The 21969-nt window shown below is 35.4% G+C and overlaps 1 protein-coding gene across 2 annotated transcripts in view; it reads left to right on the top strand.

Annotated features, from left to right (window-relative positions):
- SPAG16 (sperm associated antigen 16) overlaps window positions 1-21969 on the top strand; it is a 1067206-nt gene that overhangs the window by 51488 nt on the left and 993749 nt on the right. For both annotated transcript variants that reach the window (XM_027566726.1, XM_027566736.1), the window contains exons 6-9: window positions 1049-1156; window positions 2936-3053; window positions 6653-6722; window positions 18672-18781. In XM_027566726.1, the coding sequence (XP_027422527.1) occupies window positions 1049-1156; window positions 2936-3053; window positions 6653-6722; window positions 18672-18781 (406 nt within the window). The remainder of the gene's footprint in view (window positions 1-1048; window positions 1157-2935; window positions 3054-6652; window positions 6723-18671; window positions 18782-21969) is intronic.

Genomic DNA, 21969 nt, shown 5'->3' on the forward strand with positions numbered 1-21969 from the left:
ATATTTCAATCTTATAAACATAGTGTCTTTGAAAATAGATGGATTGTAAGTTATTGTGGAAAAATACCTTTAATTTTCTTTATTTAAATGAAATGTGAATGACTGATATTTTTGAAACTACAGGTTTTAGCTTGTTCATCCCCCCATCCCCATATGTTATGTTGGTAGGCATATTTCAATGAAAATTATAGTGGAATTTTTGATTTTAAATTATCTTTTGAATTATGCAGTACTGGATTTAGTTCAGTTCAGTCACTCAGTCGTGTCTGACTCTTTGCAACCCCACGAACCGCAGCACGCCAGGCCTCGCTGTCCGTCACCAACTCCCGGAGTTCACCCAAATTCATGTCCATCGAGTCGGTGATGCCATCCAACCATCTCATCCTCTGTTGTCTCCTTCTCCTCCTGCCCTCAATCTTTCCCAGCATCAGGGTCTTTTCAAATGAGTCAGCTCTTCACATCAGGTGGCCAAAGTATTGGAGTTTCAGGTTCAACATCAGTCCTTCCAATAAACACCCAGGACTGATCTCCTTTAGGATGGACTGGTTGGATCTCCTTGCAGTCCAAGGGACTCTTAAGAGTCTTCTCCAACACCACAGTTCAAAAGCATCAGTTCTTCGGTGCTCAGCTTTTTTCACAGTCGAACTCTCACATCCATATATGACCACTGGAAAAACCATAGCCTTGACTAGATGGACTTTTGTTGACAAAGTAATGTCTCTGCTTTTTAATATGCTGTCTAGGTTGGTTATAACTTTCCTTCCAAGGAGTAAGCGTCTTTAATTTCAATACTGAAGTCACCATCTGCAGTGATTTTGGAGCCCCCCAAAATAAAGTCAGCCACTGTTTCCACTGTCTCCCCATCTATTTGCCATGAAGTGATGGGACTGGATGCCATGATCTTAGTTTTCTGAATGTTGAGCTTTAAGCCATCTTTTTCACTCTCCTCTTTCACTTTCATACTGGATTAGAACTGATAAATATTTTTTCAGAAAAGAATAGCAATGAATTTTAAGGTGGTTGTTATTTGTTATTTTTATTTTTACAGCAAGGCCAGAGAAGATTTGTTGAAAACTCAGAAAGAACGTGATTTTCATCGAATGCACCACAAGAGAATAGTCCAGGAGAAAAACAAATTAATTAATGACCTCAAAAGGTAAGCTGCTGATATTTGTTGGCCTATTTATTAAATAATTATTTAACTATTTTAAGCAATTTGGCCATAGAAGGATGTTCCAGGTAAAGTCATTCATTGAGTATTTATTGAGCATTTACTGTGTGCCAGGCTCTATACCATGTGTTTGAAATAGAAAGATGAACAAATTTAGGTCCTTGCTCTTAGAGTTCCCAGGGATTATTAAGGTGTGTGATGGGAGAGTAGCTAAGTAGAAATACAGTGAAATATACTGTTTGTTGCTATGCCAGCCAAGAAGTTGTCACCTGAGTCAGATTGGAGAGTGAGAGGGTTCAGGGACCTATATCTAAAGGAAATTAATTATAAAGTATGAGTTAACAGAGTGAAAGAATGGAGTCAGCATGCTGTGCAAAGGCACCAGGTCATTGGAGGAACATGACAATATTCACCAGATTCTTAGGCATAGAGAGTAAAGTACAGAAGCAGCTGACCACCCCTGACTACCTTCCCCTCAAAATAAAAATTTATAATCTCTAACTAAAATTCTCCTTTGCTTGTTCTAGGGAGTGCTGCCTAATGGCACTTTCTGTTATGTTATTAATAATTTATATCTACACTGTCCCATATGATAGTCACTAGTCACATCCTTTACTAAGCACTTTCACAGAGGCTAGTACAACTGATGAATTAGATTTCTGATGTTTATTTAATTGTAATTAATTTAAGCTTAAATTTAAATATCCACATTTGAACAGCATGACTTTGGGATGGTCATGATAACTGCTGTATTTTGTAGTGGTTATGGTCATTGTGGCTATTATGATTTCTTAATCATAGCCTATCCTGTGGAGCTTCAGAATCAATATACTTTCAACTTAGCAGTATGTTAGAAATTAGCATTTTTCTGATTTTTCTTAATTGAATCCCTGTAGAAATAAGTACCACTTTAATAAGAGAGAGACTGCATTAACTTGGGGAAAAAAAAAAGACCTTGAGAGTGTGAGAGTCATTAAGTCATTGACTTAATCAATTCTTTTGGTCTCATATATTAGCCTTATTTTTGTGTGTTTTTGGTTCATAAAATTGTTCCAAGTCCATAAAAATTCAGAAAAAAAAATGAAATGGTCTGTTTTCCTCTTAACAAAACATTGATTGAGAAGTAGTACAATGTAATGAAAAGAGCTTATATTTTGAAATCAAATAAACATTGGAAGCTTGGCTCCACTACTTACATTTGTGTGCTCATTGTAATTCTGCTTCTTATCTGTGAAAACTGTGATGATAAAAGTGCCTAATACAATGTCTGGAACAAAACAGATAGCATAATATTCAACAAACACATTGTAGAATATATATACAAAAGAATAAAATACTTAATTTTCTTAATAGGTTATTCATACTTGTTTCCAAGACCATCCTTAATTTTGATGTGAATAACACTCTATTTAATCATCCATTGTTTGTAGCCCTTGTCTTGTTGAAAATTGTTTTTGAATTAAATAAACTGAAATTTTCTTTTCTGTCGATGAATGGCAGTGACTTCTGGGTGCATACTTGAATAGAGCAAAAGGAAATAGACAACTAACCAACTCAAGAGAAAGGTGACTGTTCCACCACCAGCCAGGTTGCTGGGAAGCTACATGACAAATAATACTTCTTATACTTCTTGGCTTTGTTGTATTGATATGGTTTTCACTTTTCATTCAAATGCAAAAAATAGGAGAAAAGAGGTTCATAATGTTAAGTGGAAATCACTGATTTAGCTCAATTACCCTTTATGATGCCCTTTATTTTCTATAGATTGAAGTTACATTATGCATCATATGAACCAGCTATAAGAGTATTACATGAAAAGCACCATGCTTTACTGAAGCAGAAAATGCTGACCTCTTTGGAAAGGGACAGAGCAATAGGACAGGTAAAGAGACCATCCGAGCTACCTGGAAATGATATTTAACCATTTATTTTTTTATAACATTATCAGAAATATTGGTTCTTGTTTCTGAGTTAAATTTTAAATGATTTTCACCAATTGTCATGTAAAAAAGATTCATTTGGAAACATCCAGGAAAATATTTTATCCACTTTAAAAATACAAAGATTATTATTGAATTAAAATTACTTAATTAAAATATAACTTTTTAGGAGATTATTAAAATATTGTTAGAGGGAAAACCTGAGCCATTAAAACATAACAACACTTAGACTGGGTTTTAAATGCCATCTATGATGGCTGTAAACCTGGACCTTACCTAAACACTTTAAATTCAGATTTTTCATACATAACATATAGCCATAATGACCTATCTTTTAACATTGTTGTGAAATAGATGGATAGAGCCTCCATGCAGTTTCCTCCTAAATGAATATTTGAAACAACTAGTTACTGACTCAATTTTCAGTCATTTCTGCTATTGACATCCCTTTTCTTCCTGTTGTACGACTAAAGTGACTTAGCAGCAGCAGCAGCAGCAGCAGCCTTTGGGTGGTAGAGTGAGGGATAGCTAGTATAGAGTGCAAGAATAATAAAACAATGTTTCTTGGTCATGGTGAAAATATGTAACAGTTGACTAGAAAGTATAAAACTGCTACTATGCTTAGCATTCTTTTATTTTTTCTGGAGATACTGATTTTTGGCCAGACTTTCAGAAGCTACAGAAGTTTGCACAATGGTTGCAAAAGCATGAATGATTTTATTAAGGCACACATTAATCAAATGTATATTGTCTTTTCTTGAGTGTAATTCTTAGTTACTGAAATGAGAACATGACTTGTCTCCTTCTTTGTGCTTGAAATTTAATTGTGTGTTCTTGAATATATGAATTATGATTTGCAATTTTATGGCACTATATTGTCAAATCTTCAGAACTTCACCACTTTGCTCCTTTTCATCTAACCTGTTCCTACAGCCTCCTAACAGGAGGCACATTTCTGTTGTCAGGAACACTATGAGCTAGATTCAGGTTGCTCTTGCTGCTTTTCCTGCCACAAACCAACTCAGACTTTTGCTACTGTCTTCCTCTCCTTCCCCCTGTGTTCTCATGCTCATCTTCCTGTTACTCTTCTCCCAGGAGGAACTCATCAGTGACCTGGCCATATATTCCCAAGTGACCACATGTGTTTAGTAGGACAGAGCACTCATACTAAGTTTCACTACTCAAGGGTATCAGGGCCTTCTAGCACTCATGATGGCAAGTGCCTCCACTCCCCTCCAGATTGTTGATTTCTCCATCTGCCACTGGTGTCTATCACTGGATCTTCTAGTCAGTATCTTTGTGATCAGGGATAAGTTAACTTCCTAATGGCCATCAGTTCCCCTGTCTCTAATATGAAGTTAGATCAGGCCATATTGAGACATATTTAGGCTGCGTACAGTCTTTGGTTCTCAAAATTTTCACCACTGGTTTAGTTAAGCTCAAGATGAGAAGTGGTAGGAGTCAGTCCTAGCTGTGCTGCAAAGTAGCCATGTGAACATTCAGGTAATTTTATATATATGTCTCTTTTCTTACACATTAAGCAAAGGTAAAATTACTTGCCTTATGATTTATATGTATCTAAAGTAAAAACATGTTTAAAAATGAAAATCATTCTATGAGGAAGGGTTGAATTTTACACATTCAGATGTATAAAGGACTATATCTACAACTTATTTTGTCTTTCAACTGTTATTCCCACTGAAGATGAAATAAAACATAACCTGCTATTAAAGACTATACAGTCTCTTTGAATTTAACATAGGGTATTTGGATGTTATATTAACTGATTATTTAGCTAAAGCATAACAATCAGTGTTAATTTTCAGTCTTCAAATAGCCTCCTCTTCTCACTCTTCTCAGATGACACCTAGTGCAAGGGACATTTGTGTATCCACTGGCCCAGAGTCTACATGGTGTCCTCCTGGTCGTCACTTTCTAGTGGTTTGGTTATATTCCTGGTGCTTAGGCACATGGTTCTGTGTGGTTCTTCTGAGTGTGAACCTAATATAACTTGCTTATTCTATGGCTTCTGCCACAGCATCCGTAAGATCCTTAACATCTCTGACCTCATTGACCTGTGTCTCATTCACTGTCATTTCCTTGAAAGTGAAGTGAAAAAGTCACTCAGTCTTTGTGACCCCATGGACCATACAGTCCATGGAATTCTCCAGGAGATCTTCCCAACCCTTTTCATTTCCTTAAAAAACTTATCTTAATGGCCACTTAGCTTAGTGTGTTTTCTCAAATACTTTGTATGAAAAAGGGTTAGATTGTAGAATTTTTAATGCTATTTAGTTCGTATATAAAAGAGCGAAAGTATACTGTGAGATGACAAAAATCTAATAAGTATGTGTTTCCAAATTCTTTTGATAGATAATAAACAATGTGGTCACTTTTAAATTTATTTAAATCTTATGGAAACATCTGTAATTTAATTATTTTCAACTTTACAAAATTCCTCCAAATGTCCAAAATTTGGAATTAGAGCCCCATTTTTGAAAAAAGATAAAATATAATTTATTTTTAGTATATATATATATAATAAATTACATGTTATCTTTTTTGGATCATGGGGTTCAGTTCAAGAAATATTCTAAAAATACATGTGTATATATATGTACGTGTATATATATATATATATATATATACACACATGTATTTCTAGGTCTATCTGCTGAGAGGCTCTAAAATAATGACACTGCAGTTTCTAATACTATTCTCCTGTAAGAGGAAGTGGTGCTTCTTGAAGTGGCTGATAGTAGTCTGGGTGAAGCAAATACAAGATGAGCCTGGGTGAGCATTTGAGGCATCTTGTTGTGCTAGAAAGTAGGAGATATTCATAAAGTAAAAAAGAAAACAAAGAAAGAAGGAAGGATTAACTACTACTCAGTGACAGTAGAAAAGTATGTGTATCTGTATATAATTAAACATGATATTTTTTGTTGGTATAATCATATGAGGGATGAGACAGCTCTTTAAGGTTGAATTTTTAATTTAAATCTATTGTTCAGGAAATATAGGTAAATATATATGCCACCAAACTCACAAATGTTCTTAACTATAAAATAAGTTTAATAAAACAAGGAGTGTTTGTGGGTAGAAAATGAGCTAAGAGTTTTTAGGATAGCAACAGTCTCTTCATATTTACTTCACAAGTAATATTTACCTCATCTCTTCATGGATATGAAGATGAATTAGGCTATTGTGAAGCAGTTTCAACAGAGGAGAAAACTCAAAGTAGAGACCTGAATAATTATCATTAAAAGTGTGTGGCAAGTATTCTTGGTTCAGGAAACTCTATTGTGAAATAAGTGTTTCAAATGTTTGCCCATAATAGATACTTACTTCTTCCTGTGAACTTGAATTTAGACTTAAAATTATGTTTTCTTTTATTGCAATTAATATTTACGTTTTTAAAATACATAGGAATTAATGTAAGAGAGATAATATTTCCTATATTTTAAAATCAGTATTTAAGCATTTTAACCCATTTTGGACTCATTTAGCATATAACCTCTTACCTTTGGATTTTACTTTTTAGATTTCTGGACTTCAAGAAACACTGAAGCATATGGAAATAGGGCATAGTTACCGTGCTCCTGAATTTAGAGGTAAAATTCAAATATGAAAAAACTAACTTATTATTGCTTGGTGATGTCTCAGTCTTGTCAGAACTCAAGTTATTCATTTGAGTAATTATTTACCATGAGTGAATACATGGTATGGTAATTTTCATAAACTAAAATGCTAATGAAAAGATCAAGAAGAAATATAGAATAGGAAATTGTATAAATTACTTTTAGAGAAAAATAGGGGTAAACTATTTTTTTTACTGCTTCTGCTTCTGGCCCTGATGGAGTATCTTGTACCAGACTAGCCTTCTCCTCATAAATAACTGTAAAATTATATTTGAGGCAATTATTTTTAGGCATTGGAAAGCATCACAAGTCACAGAATGCAAATGTTAGAGGGAAAATTTATAAGTTGAACTTCATTATCACCATGGCTGGGAAAACTTCCAAACCAAACTCTATGTAGCTGGAGGTAGAGAAGAGCATGGCAGTCCTGTATGAACTGAAAAGGCAAAGACTATAGTTCATAAGTTGTTGAAGCATCTAGAATCTGTAGGAAAGGGTACCAGATAAGAGGGTGCTGAAATGAATAGTGGCCTTGTTTATGAGGGAGTTTACTATGACTAGTTAGGTAATGGCTGGGCTAGGTATGCAGGACTACCTGATACTTACCAGAGAGAGAAGACTCTACAGGATTAAGAGAAGACCAGTGGTCTATATTTCTGTTTTGTGCCAGTACCATACTGTTTTGATTACTGTAGTTTGTAGTATAGTTTGAAATCATGGAGCTTGATTCCTTCAGCTCTTTTTTTCCCCAAAATTGCTTTGGCTGTTCTAGAGATTGTCATGCTGAGTTAAGTCAGTCAGACAGAGAAAGACAAGTATTATATTATAAATCTTATGTGTGGAATCCAAAAAGTTGGTACAAATGAACTTATCTATAAAATAAAGAGTTATAGATATAGAAAGCAAACTTATGGTTACCAGTGGGTAAGAAGGGGGAGAATAAATTGGGAGATTGGGACTGACATATATGCACTACTATATATAAAATTGATAACTAATAAAGACCTTTTGTATAGCACAGGGAACTCTACTCAACACTCTGCAATGACCTGAATGGGAAATAATCTAAAAATGAGTGGATATATGTGTGTGTGTGTGTATGCACACACACACACACACACACACACACACACATATATATATATATATATAAAACTGATTCACTTTGCTGTACACCTGAAATTACCACAACATTGTAACCAACTGTGAAAAGTGAAAAAGTGAAAGTGTTAGTTGCTCAGTCATGTCCTACTCTTAGTGATCCTATGGATTGTAGCCAGCCAAGCTCCTCTGTCCATGGAATTCTCCAGGCAAGGAAACTGGAGTGGATAGCCATTCCTTTCTCCAGGGTATTTTCCCAACCCAGGGATCAAACCTAGGTCTCTCACATTGCAGGCAGATTCTTTACCATATAAGCCAAAACTATACTCCAGTACAAAATAAAATACAGTAGAAAACAAGAGAGAGAGAGGGAGAGAGGGGACCAGGGATTCTAGATAGCAAGCAGTGCTGGGATACATTGGCTTTCTGGCCATGTCTGGATGCAGACATGTTTGCATCCAACAAAGATGTTGAATATTGTTTTCAACACCTTGGTAACACAGTATTAACATTAAGCTTCCTGTGGAGGCTCACTGGTAAGAATGTGCCTTCCAGGGTAGGAGCTGCTGGAGATGTGGGTTCAATCCCTGGGTTGGGAAGATCCCCTAGAGAAGGAATTAGCAACCTACTCCAGTATTCTTGCCTAAGAAATCCTATAATTTCTGCTTAATACAAAGGTTAAGATTTCTTCTTCTTAATTTTTTTAAAAGAATGACTGATAAAAACTGAAATTATAGTGTTGTAAAATAATGTTTATAAGGTATATAAAGGATAAGAAAATAATAATTTTGGGGGAAGTGCAAATGTTCTATATTTTGATTTTGGTGGTTATATGCCTACTTATCTTCAAAACTTACCCAACTCTACACTTAAAATGTATGTATTTTATTTTATGTAAATTATATCTCAATATTGTTAATTTACAAAAGAATGATAGAAAAATCTAAAATACAGAAAGACTGAAAAAGGGTACATTTTTAACAAAAATTATGTTACTTCCAGATGACTGTTCATTGTGTTTTCTGATTAATTAAGCTTAAAAGAAATATGTAGCACACTCATATTCAAAACTTTTTCTTAGCCTTGATTCAATCATTCCTATCTTAATTTATATTAAAAAAATATCAATTATGCTCAGTGATGCCTAGAGATTCTATGCACAGTGATGATTATTGCACTCATATTTATAGTAACAAAACCATACAAGGAGTCTTAATCCTTAACCATAAGTGAATATTTCAATCTAGTTGATCATACAATACTAGAAAGTCTTTAAAAATCATGCATAAGGAAATGTTCATGTTACAATATTAATGTTAAGAATAAAAACATATGGTATCAGATCATGTCTGTTAAATATGAGAGAGACTGAAAAATATTTACATAATTTTGTGTGATGTGCTTATTTTTTCCTTTTTTCCTTACTGCATTTTTTTCAAAGAATATGTATTTCTGTTTACATCAAAAGTTACTTTTTTCATATGTAGATAATTTTTAGAAGATGTTGACTAGAAAAAAAGATACATGCAACCTAAATGTTGAGAGTTAGATTTTTTTAGAAGAGAGTATCTCAGGTGCCCCAGAGAACAACCTCCAAGGAGTGGGGAGGAGCCAGGCTATATACAAGTTTGCAGCAAGGTGACATGTACTCTGAATATTAAAAGATTACTCTTAATTAAGAAAATCCAAATCTCTCATAAGAAGAGATTTAGCGGTCTTCTATGCATGGGAAACAGTATGAAAAGGCAAAAAGATATGACACTGAAAGATGAACTCCCCAGGTCATTAGTGCCCAATATGAAGAGTGGAGAAATAGCTCCAGAAGGAATGAAAAGGCTAAGCAAAAGTGGAAACAACACCCAGTTGTGGATGTGTCTGGTGGTGAAAGTAAGTCCAATGCAGTAAAGAACAAATATTGCATAGGAACCTGGAATGTTAGGTCCATGAATCAAGGTAAATTCGAAGTGGTCAAACAGGAGATGGCAAAAATGTACATTGACATTTTAGAAATCAGTGAACTAAAATGGACCAGAATAGGCAAATTTAATTCACATGACCGTTACATCTACTACTGTGGGCAAGAATCCCTTAGAAGAAATGGAGCAGCCCTCAGTCAAAAAACAGTCTGAAATGCAATACTTGGATGCAATCTCAAAAACAACCGAATGGTCTCGGTTCATTTCCAAGGCAAACCATTCAGTATCAAAGTAACCCAAGTCTATGCCCCAACCATTAATGCTGAAAGCTAAAATTGAATGGTTCTGTGAAGACCTACATGATCTTCTAGAAATAACAGCAAAAAAAAAAAAAAAAAAAAGTCCTTTCCATCATAGGGAACTGGAAGGCAAAAGTAGGAAGTCAAGAGATACCTGGAATAACAGGCAAGTTTGGCCTTGGAGTACAAAATAAAGCAGGGAAGAGGTGAACAGAGTACTGCCAAGAGAATGCACTGGTCTTACCAAACACCCTATTCCAACAAGACAAGGGACTAGTCCACATGGACATCACCATGTGGCCATACTGAAATCAGATTGATTACATTCTTTGCAACCAATGAGAAAAGCTCTATACAGTCACCAAAAACAAGACTGGGAGCTGACTGTGGCTCATATCATGAACTCCTTATTGCCAAATTCAGATGTAAATTGAAGAAGGTAAGGAAATCAACTAGGCCATTAAGGTATGACGTAAATCAAATCCCTTTTGATTATACAGTGGAAGTGAAAAATAGATTCAAGGGATTAGATCTGATAGACAGAGTGCATGAAGAACTATGGACGGAGGTTCGTAGCATTGTATAGGAGGCAGTGATCAAAACCATCCCCAGGGGAAAAAAAATGCAAAGATGCAAAATGGTTGTCTGAGGAGGCCCTACAAATAGTTGAGAAAAGAAGAGAAGGGAAAGGCAAAGGAGAAAAGGAACGATATACACATCTGAATGCAGATTTCCAAAGAACTGCAGGAGAGATAAGAAAGCCTAAGTAAACAATGCAAAGAAATAGAGGAAAACAATAGAACGGGAAAGACTAGAGCTCTCTTAAAGAAAATTAGATATAACAAGGGAACATTTCATGCAAAGATGGGAACAATAAAGGACAGAAACAGTGTTGACCTAACAGAAGCAAAAGATACTAAATAGAGGTGGCAAGAGTACACAGAAGAACTATAGAAAATAGATCTTAATACCTGCATAACCGTGATGGTATGATCACTCAGCTAGAGCCAGACATGCTGGAGTGTGAAATCAAATGGACCTTAGGAAGCATCACTACAAACAAAGATAGTGGAGATGATGGAATTCCAGCTGAGCTATTTCAAATCCTAAAATACAATGCTGTGAAAATGCTGCACTCAATATGCCAGCTAATTTGGAAAACTCAGCAGTGGCCACAGGGCTGGAAAAGGTCCATTTTCATTCCCATCCCAAAGAAAGGCAATGCCAAAGAATGTTCAAATTACCCCACACAATTGCACTCATTTTACTTGCTAACAAGATCATGCTCAAAATTGCCCAAGCCAGGCTTCAGCAGTACGTAAACTGAAAACTTCCAGATGTGAAAACTGGATTTAGAAAAGGCACAGGAACCAGAAATGAAATTTTCAACATCCATTGGATCATTAAAAAAGCAAGGGAATTTCAGGAAAAGAGCTATTTCTGCTTCAGTGACTATGCTAAAGCTTTTGACTGTGTGGATTTCAACAAACTGTGGAAAATTCTTCAAGAGGTGGGGAATACCAGACCTGTCTTCTGAGAAATTTGTATGCAGGTCAAGAAGCAACAGTTAGAACTGGACATGGACCAATAGACTGGTTCTAAATTGGGAAAGGAGTATGTCAAGGCTATATATTGTCACTCTGTTTATTTAACTTATATGAAGAGTACATCATGAGAAATGCTGGGCTGGATGAAGAACAAGCTAGAATCAAGATTGCCAGGAGAAATATCAGTAACCTCAGATATGCAGATGACAGCACCCTTATGGCAGAAAGCAAAGAAGAGCTAAAGAGCATCTTGATTAAAGCGAAAGAGGAAAAAAAAAGTTAAAAAAAAATAAAGTGAAAGAGGACAGTGAAAAAGCTGGCTTAAGACGCAACATTCAAAAAGTTAAGATCATGGCATCCGTTCCCATCACTTCATGGTATATAGATGGGGAAGCATTGGAAAGAGTGACAGACTTTATTTTCTTGGACTCTGAAATCACTGCAGATGGTGACTGCAGCTATGAAATTAAAAGATGCTTGCTCCTTGGAAGGAAACCTGTGACAAACCTAGACAGTGTATCAATAAGCAGAGACATTACTTTGCCAGACAAAGTTCCAGATAGTCAAAGCTTTGGTTTTTAGTAAGCACGTGAGGATGTGAGAATTGGACCATAAAGAAGGCTCAGCACTGAAGAGTTGATGCTTTCCAATTGTGGTGTTGGAGAAGACCCTTGAGAGTCCCTTGGACTCAAGGAGATCAAACCAGTCAATCCTAAAGGAAATCAATCCTGAATATTCAATGGAAGGACTGAAACTGAAGCTGAAGCTCCAATACTTTGGCCACCTGCTGTGAAGAGCAGACTTATTAGAAAAGACCCTGATGCTCGGAAAGATTGCAGGCAGGTGTAGAAGGGGACGACAGAGAATGAGATGGTTGGATGGCATCACTGATTCAATGGACTCGAGATTGAGCAAGCTCCAGGAGATGATGAAGGACTAGAAAGCCTGGTGTGCTGCAGTCCATGGAGTTGCAAAGAGTTTGATATGAATGAGCAACTGAACAACAACAAATTTTTTGGAAAATGCAAGTGTCTGGTCTTGCTGAAATCATTTCTTTCGTATGCATCTAACTATCTGGGGCCAATTCTGCTTTCTTTATTGTTCACTTCTTATTTCCTTGTTTACTAGTAAGAGATGGTGGATGTGGTGGGTGACCACCTTTCACATCCCCCAGCTCCTTATCACTATCTGGGAGGATGTAGCTGGTGGCTTCCATATAGCTGGGTTTTTTTCACCTGGGCTCAGATATTTGCATTTGGAAAAGGCTTGTTTCCTAGTAGAGCATAGAGCAGAAAATATTTCATTTCAGAAAGAACACAATCAAATATAAGTATGAGGATTAAAATACCAAAATCTCAGGAACTCTTAACTCTTGAAATAAATAATGATTGTGAAAAATAATAAACACAAGAAGGCTTAAAGGTTGAGGAATTGTACATTAAATTGATGCTTACATCAGTTAACCTCTAAATGTTACATTCTAATTACTAGTTTGTGATTTTATTTATCCTTGACAACTCTATTAAAATAAACTAATGGTTTATAGATAACTCCTTTATGAAATTATCTCCTGATATTTAATTAAAAATGAATTCATGATTTTCTAGACTGACACTTATAAGTTACTTTGAAGATAAATTTTGTAATTACATTTTAACCTGTATTTTGAAGTGACTTGATCAAAATAAATTCAAACTCAAATGAAGAAAACATGTTTTATTTAAGTTGAGTAGATCTCAATTACCTGAATAAAAGTAATTCCTTAAATTATGTACTGAATAATACTGTGCTCCTTATAAACATTTTTATTTATTTTTATTTATTTATTTATTTATTTTTTTTAGAAACCATCTAAAAAATATACATTCAACAGAGGATATTGCAAAGTTCCATTCTTTCCAGAATCTTCATTTTTTTCTCTGTAAGAAAAGGCTCAGTATGTAATGTTTTTCAAAGGACTCTGATACTTGAATTATCGAGAATTGAAACCATGAAAACCATTGAAACATTTTTATAAAGGATTTCTATTTTATAAAGGCTTTCTATTTTTATAAAGGATTTACAGTTCCTTTTCCTAAGCCTCTTGATTGATTTCTGCATTTGGCTATGTGATCTCAGACTGTTATCACTCAGATTGGCTGATCAACTGGAACCCTACTTAGTCAACTTCTTTGAGAAGAAGTTGCTTTATTGACTAACTGCTGATTCTTCATAAATCTTGCTGTCTTTCACAATTATTTTCATATATTTAACTCATTCCCTCTTTATTTTCTCAATTTAGTTTAAGTTTTAAAATATTTTATCTATTATCTATTTTTCATTTATTTTGAGCAGAAATTTATATGGCAGTAGAAATTCTTTAGATTAAATATAATTTAGGAAGCAGTGACTTTATTACCATTTACTTTGTTATTTAATCTGAATTTAAGGAACAAGCGAAAACTTGGACTCACTTGGAGTAGTTCTCAAAGAATTTTAAATTTACCATATTTTTTTGACAACATTATATGTTTATTATGGAAGAATTTAAATGATAACAAATTGGAAAAATTATCCATAATTGCTTACACCTAGAGAGAATGTTAGAACTGGACATGGAACAACAGACTGGTTCCAAATAGGAAAAGGAGTACGTCAAGACTGTACGTCACCCTGCTTATTTAACTTATATGCAGAGTACATCATGAGAAACACTGGACTGGAAGAAGCACAAGCTGGAATCAAGATTGCTGGGAGAAATATCAATAATCTTAGATATGCAGATGACACCACCCTTATGGCAGAAAGTGAAGAGGAACTAAAAGCCTTGTGATGAAAGTGAAAGAGGAGAGTGAAAAAGTTGGCTTAAAGCTCAACATTCAGAAAACAAAGATCATGGCATCTGGTCCCATCACTTCACGGGAAATAGATGGGGAAACAGTGGAAACAATGTCAGACTTTATTTTTTTGGTGCTCCAAAATCACTGCAGATGGTGATTGCAGCCATGAAATTAAAAGACGCTTACTCCTTGGAAGCAAAGTCATGACCAACCTAGATGGCATATTCAAAAGCAGAGACATTACTTTGCCAACAAAGGTCCATCTAGTCAAGGCTATGGTTTTTCCTGTGGTCATGTATGGATGTGAGAGTTGGACTATGAAGAAGGCTGAGTGCTGAAGAATTGATGCTTTTGAACTGTGGTGTTGGAGAAGACTCTTGAGGGTCTCTTGGACTGCAAGGAGATCCAACCAGTCCATTCTAAAGGAGATCAGCCCTGGGATTTCTTTGGAAGGAATGATGCTAAAGCTGAAACTCCAGTACTTTGGCCACCTCATGCAAAGAGTTGACTCATTGGAAAAGACTCTGATGCTGGGAGGAATTGGGGGCAGGAGGAGAAGGGGATGACAGAGGATGAGATGGCTGGATGGCATCACTGACTCGATGGACGTGAGTCTGAGTGAACTCCAGGAGTTGGTGATGGATGGGGAGGCCTGGCGTGCTGCTATTCATGGGGTCGCAAAGAGTTGGACACGACTGAGCGACTGAACTGAACTGAGAGAGAATGTTATTAATACTTTAGTAGTTAAGTTTCTCCGGAGAAGGCAATGGCACCCCACTCCAGCACTCTTACCTGGGAAATCCCATGGACGGAAGAGCCTTGTAGGCTACAGTCCATGGGGTTGCTAAGAGTTGGACATGACTGAACGACTTCACTTTCACTTTTCACTTTCATGCATTGGGGAAGGAAATGGCAGCCCACTCCAGTGTTCTTGCCTGGAGAATCCCAGGGACAAAGGAGCCTAGTGGGCTGCCGTCTATGGGGTTGCACAGAGTTGGACACCCCTTAAGTGACTTAGCAGCAGAAGCAGCAGTTAGGTTTCTCACCTGAAAAGTGTTTATAATTCTATGTTTGCTCTTGTGTGGTATGTAGAATAGTAGAAATGTTCCTAAGAGAAACTATGATTTAATGATTATTATCAACTAGATATTTGAAGTGATAGTTACATTACAGTTTTCTTTGTTGTAATTGGAAGTATTGTGTATCTAATATTTACAATAAACTACACAGAAAACCTTTCAGTATGACATGTTATGAGATAAAACGTTTTGTGCAAATTACATAAACTCAAAAAGTTTTTCATATGCTGTTTTTTAATTCTGTTTGTGTTAGCTGATATTTCTTTGATTTCACATGAGGCTGCAAAGAAACATATATTTTATGATATCTTATAATTTATGATAGGAATCTATGAATTCAAGAAAAATATTTAGAAATTCAAAATCATTTCAGAAGTGAAAAACTGTGAAACTGACTTCAGAGCATCACAAACAGATGTCATATTTAGTAGAGCAAAGGTTTTAGCTTAAGTAATTGCTTTTTGGGTTGGGTATTTTTTGTTGCTCAGAATTGCACTACAGGATGTCAGTTTCTTATGACTATTTGTAGTAAATGGTCTAGTTTAGATAGATACATGTCATCATTTAAAATATAGCTCTTTCCCTTTTTCTCTATTACCTTTTTCTTAATTCTAATTAGATGTATACTTTGATCTTATTTGAGCTTTCTAATCTCTTGGATATTTTCTGTTTTTCTCCCTGTGATAAATTATGGATACTTTCTTCATGATATTTTTTCAGTTAAATTATTTTCTTTTCAGCTGTATTTAATCTATATTGGAGTTAGGACTGATATAATATAGGAACTTACGTATTTGTTAAATGAATATGTTCATGCATATCTGACATTTAACCAGGGGCCTTAATATTCTTTTAGTTAACACTGAATTGAATGTGCACATCTGTGAAGAAGTGGTTTAATGGGTGAAATTTAGCATTGGGAGTACAATAACTATAATTTCTGTAAGTTAAAAATGTGTTTATTTGATGTTTATTTCTCTTAAGGAATTGTACCTTCCTTAAGCTATGTTTGTGCCCAAGTAAAAACTGGCATAGCAGCAGTCAGTACTATAGGCCTTTTCATTAACAAATATCAGATGATAAATATAAGGATGCTCTTATGGGGAAATGGCCATTGTTAGTATATTACTAAACATTAAGAAGCATTTTGTGGAATTTTGAAAAATTCAGTTCAGTCACTCAGTTGTGTCTGACTCTTTGCAACCCCATGAACCGCAGCACGCCAGACCTCCCTGTCCGTCACCAACTGCCGGAGTCCACCCAAACCCATGTTCATTGAGTCGGTGATACCATCCAGCCATCTCATCCTCTGTCGTCCCCTTCTCCTGCCCTCAATCTTTCCCAGCATCAGGGTCTTTTCAAATGAGGCAGCTTTTTGAAAAGTAGTTTTCACTTAACCATGAATGTGACAAAGACCCAGTGTTTGAGCCTCTCATTTGTCCAATATAAAAGTGAATGTTATCTGATAGTGGAAATCATGCTATTATTGGTACCTTGAGAAATGATTAAGAAGTATTATTTTTCTTTCCATTACACATACATTGTGCAATGTATATTCTCATGTTTTTGTTGCAAATGTTGAATTTTTTCCTAAAATATTATTGAAGTGTAAATTCTTGTAATTTCATTTTGCTTGTGGAACAACTACATATACTTGTAAACTAAGCACTTTTTTGTTGTTTTACTTTCATTTATCCTTATCATTTTGCTGTTTGTCTCTTGCTTTTTATTTTATTTCTTGAAAATTGGTGTTTAGTAATGTTTTACATTCTACATGAGGTTTTCTCATAGAATTATCCACTGGAATCCTGGATCTCTCTATCGCTTTCTCCTTTCTTCCCTGTAGATATTGCTATACAAATTCTCCTTATATGTAAAAGGGAACAAAAGATAGTGAACTACACAGAGTTATTGCCAGGCTGTCATGAAATAACACATATGCTGTTTAGACAAGTAGCTGTTATATAGTAAATCATCAATGAAGCATAAATGCTAGCTATTATTATTTTAAATCATCAATACCAGGCTTTCACTGTTGTCATGGAAGAGGAAAATGCCATAAAAGAGAATTTGAAGTGAAAGTTTTTCTCTAATCTCAACGAGTTGTAACTGTTGCCTTTCCTCCACATTTTGATTTACAGATTCTGTGAGACCCTAACTTGTAGCACCATTGAGGGAAGACAGACAGTCTGAATACCCTAGTGTTTGAAGTTTTTAAAGTACTTTTATGTAGTATTAACTTATGCAACATTTGGCTTTTATGTTATTGTGGGGGTTATTTTCATGGTTTTCTTCTTTGAAACTGGTACTGAGTTGGAAAAATTGGATCAGGAAAGAAACTAAATGCTAGCTAGCATGTGCTTCCTCACCTTTTTAACATCATAATTATTTGAGGAACTTGACAAAGAATCCTTTGAGATATTTTTGTATTCATTGTCTTTTCTCTGTCATATATTGATGTTATAAATTAGAACATTTAGTTATTTAAGAGTTAATGATTATAATCGTATTAATTATTTGAAATCAGCTGGCTGTTTAGAAATACAGAAGGAAATTATGTATACCTAAACATGTATATGTATATGAAAAGATGTGAAAAAGAAACAGAGTTTTTATATCACTTTTATATTCCCCTCAAATGATTCCTTAGGACTGTCCCTTATGTCCATGGGAGTTTAGACACGAATATTACAACTACTTTGGAATGTTACCCTGTGTTTTCTGTTTTTTTTCAACATTGTGAAGCATAGAGTATATATTATTAATACAATTTTCATTTAAAAATCTCTTCTTTATTATCCAGTTCCACTTGGGAAATTTTTGTTATTGCTTACAATTCTCTCCTTTGACCCCCTTCAGCTTTGTTTATAAATACATGAAATCTCATGAAAGCAGGAATTTAGATATAATTGAATTGGAGATTGGCTTACATGCTTTTCAGCTGGCTCGCCAAGCCAATTCAGTAACCTTGCAGCATTACCACCCTGCATTTTTGGGAAATGAATTTGAAACTTCACTTACAACATTTTGTTATGGTTTTAATATTATTATTTTAGTACTTCAAAAATACATGTGTGATGAATGTGGCTTTCTTTTTTGGTTAAAGTATTTCTTACAGACAAACAGTATAAACATTAAGAGTAAGTTGTATTATCTTTCAGTTGTTCCTACTTGTAAAAAGGAAAATGCACCAGAAGGTCCTACTCAAAAACGTCTTCGTGAAGCCAGAGAACAAAGCAAATGTAAAGCAAAGGCAAAAGTTAATACAAAGGTATGGTTTTTATTTCCATTGATCTGTAATTAACTCTCAGATATTCAGATTCATGGACTCACATTGTATCATTATTTTATTGCAAAATGAATTTAGATGTTATGAATTCCAAACTACTTGGACTATAGATGGAAAATGCAGGTTCTTGAATATTAGTAGTAATTGAGGGACACACATGTATTAGTGGTGGAGACAGCTCAGTGGATCACTCTGCCACGTTTTCAAACTTAATCATGGCCATTTCTGCTCCTTTTTCTTTGTCCAGAGAAATAACTGTCAAGTCATCCCTTATTTATTTTCTCATACTAAAACTTCAGACTTTCATCAGTCTTTTAAAAAAGCAGAATGGAAAGAATTAATGCCCCATTTAAGAACCTCATTATGTCTTAGTGCCTTTGCTGTGCGATCAGGCTGATAGTTCAAATCTTCTGCAGTGATTACAGAAAAATGGTATTAAAAATGTCTGGTCAAAGAAATCAAAAACAGGAAGAAAGAAAATTACATAAAACCCATGAAGGGTTTAGTTTCTTTTCATGAAAATTGCATAAAGTTTTAGCTGAGATATTGAATGTTTTTATAAAGTGGTTGTTACCTGTGAGTTCTAAAGTATCTGACATTTAAGAATGAAAAAATTTGCAGATATAATAACTTTCTCCTGGTAGTAATGCTATAACAACAACAGATATTTTTTTTAATGAATTCAAATAATCACTTAGCTAATATCTCTAATGTTTTTTCCTCAAAGGTATTCCTTGGAATCTAGTGTCATATGTAACATTTGAATAAAACATGAACCAAATACTTTTAATGATAGATTATATTAAGGATTTGATAATCACCTTTTTGTGATGTTTAGACTAGTGTTTCATTGTTCTATTAACAATATTAATTTTTAAATTGTTGGTATTTGGGGGAGAATCCCCTCAGCCCGCCTCCAGCTTTGCTATGCTTTCAAAGTCCCATCAGAACTGACCCTCCACTTCTGTCACCATAGAGCTTTCCCACGTCTCCTCCTGCCTGTAGTTTGAGTCTCTTCCAAATGGGGTGGTAGGTGACTCCATTGCTGTCAGTAAGTTGTGCTTCTTCTTGTTTGGATAATCTTTATATATCTCCACAGAGGTTATTAAGTCAGGGAGCAAATATAGCACTCACAATAATTAAAAAAAAATTAGAGCTAAGGATTTGGGGTGTGATAGTGGTGGTTTTCATCAAGAAACATTTTCCTTTTCTAATGTGGCTTAGGCATTCTTTTTAACATATTAATTCATACTTAGAAATGATTGTTTCAGGTTAGTAGTTAAAGATATTGAGCTCTGTGTCATAATCAAAATTCCAAGCTTGAATGAGTTTCTTCTGTGTTTAAGGGTGTGTGACAACTGACTGTGGGCTGTCTGTAAGTGGGTGACAGTCAGGGATGTTGGAGCAGAGCAGGCAGGAAGGCTGTCCGGGCCATTGCTCCAACAGTGGCCAAATAAATAGAGACATTTTGGAACTTTGAGGTTAAAGCACATGGTATATTTTAGTGAGGCTGCCTTTCCTGTCCCATTCCCCATCCCCCTGCCCCAATCCTACTGTTCTCGCTATGGTAAGATGCCAGGTCTGGTGTATGTGCTGGCGGCAGGGGTGCTCTAAAGTTAGCCCAAGCTTTGTTTTTCTCTTTAGTCCTGACATATAAGTGTGTATCTCTCAAGGCAATTTCCCTCCTTTTATTAGGGATCGATTCTTGGCCTTTAGTCTACATGTAAAAGCTTTATCATGTATCCTCTGTATAAAAGTGAAGAAAAATAGGCTAGAAGGAATGTTTTATTTGCTTTTGCAATTTTAAAAGCAGTTACTTAATGAGTTTTTGCCATGTTTTGCCTTTTCATTCAGGAAAAATCAGGGTATCATTTTGGGTTCAAGTCAGAAAAAGAACTACTTTGGACCATTTTGAACAAAATAACTATAATATATGGAGTTGGTTATATAGGTTACAGAAGATCTAAGATGTCATCTAGGAAAGAAGCAGACAGCTCAGAGATTGGCAATGGCAGGGCATTTTCCTATGTTGGGGACACACTGGGAGAAGAACATTATTATCAGAACTGAACTGGGTCCAGCACGTAGGAAGAGTATGATGTAAGAGTCTGTCTAGTAGGAGCTAGAAACGTGGAAAGGATGCAGGGCATGGGGGAAGGAACTTGAAACACATAATACTAAGGGAGGGATTAGAAAAAACTCATTAATTGATATATATTAAGAAAATATTCATAGTCAAACAGTCTATTTCTAATCATAACATGTACTTTATATACTTCTTCCCTTTTTTTTTTTTTTTTTTAAATTTCTCATTCAGGGTTTATGCTTTGTTTAACCAGCATCCACTGGAGTTCTTTATGTGGTGAGCTGGGGGCTTCTCAGGAGACTCAGTGGTAAAGAATTTGCCTGCCAAGCAGGAGATGTGGGCCTGATTGCTGGGTTGGGAAGGTATCTTGGGGAAGAAAATGGATGACCCATATCTTTAATACTCAATGGTCTGAGGATTTAGTGGTCCTATTATCTTGTTACTATATAACATGGATGTACTAAGATGGGCCCCAGATATTTTGCTGGGTTCTAAAATGTAATTCCATAATATATTTTCAAATATAACATCTTTGCTGATGACTTTCAAAGCTACATATTAACATACTTAGCTGCACACCAATAATTTATCTATTTATAATTTCCATCTTGAGATGGTACCATTGCCTCAAAAGAAACAGTGTCAGACTTTATTTTTTTGGGCTCCAAAATTGTGGCAGATGGTGACTGCAGCCATGAAATTAAAAGACGCTGCCTCCTTGGAAGAAAAGTTATGACCAACCTAGATAGCATATTCAAAGCAGAGACATTACTTTGCCAACAAAGGTCCATCTAGTCAAGGCTATGGTTTTTCCAGTGGTCATGTATGGATATGAGAGTTGGACTGTGAAGAAAGCTGAGCACCAAAGAATTGATGCTTTTGAACTGTGGTGTTGGAGAAGACTCTTGAGGGTCTCTTGGACTGCAAGGAGATCCAACCAGTCCATTCTGAAGGAGATCAGCCCTGGGATTTCTTTGGAAGGAATGATGCTAAAGCTGAAACTCCATTACTTTGGCCACCTCATGGGAATAGTTGACTCATTGGAGAAGACTCTGATGCTGGGAGGGATTGGGGGCAGGAGGAG

Source organism: Bos indicus x Bos taurus, chromosome 2 (genome assembly GCF_003369695.1).
Source record: "Bos indicus x Bos taurus breed Angus x Brahman F1 hybrid chromosome 2, Bos_hybrid_MaternalHap_v2.0, whole genome shotgun sequence".
In the NCBI taxonomy this organism is placed as follows: domain Eukaryota; kingdom Metazoa; phylum Chordata; class Mammalia; order Artiodactyla; family Bovidae; genus Bos; species Bos indicus x Bos taurus.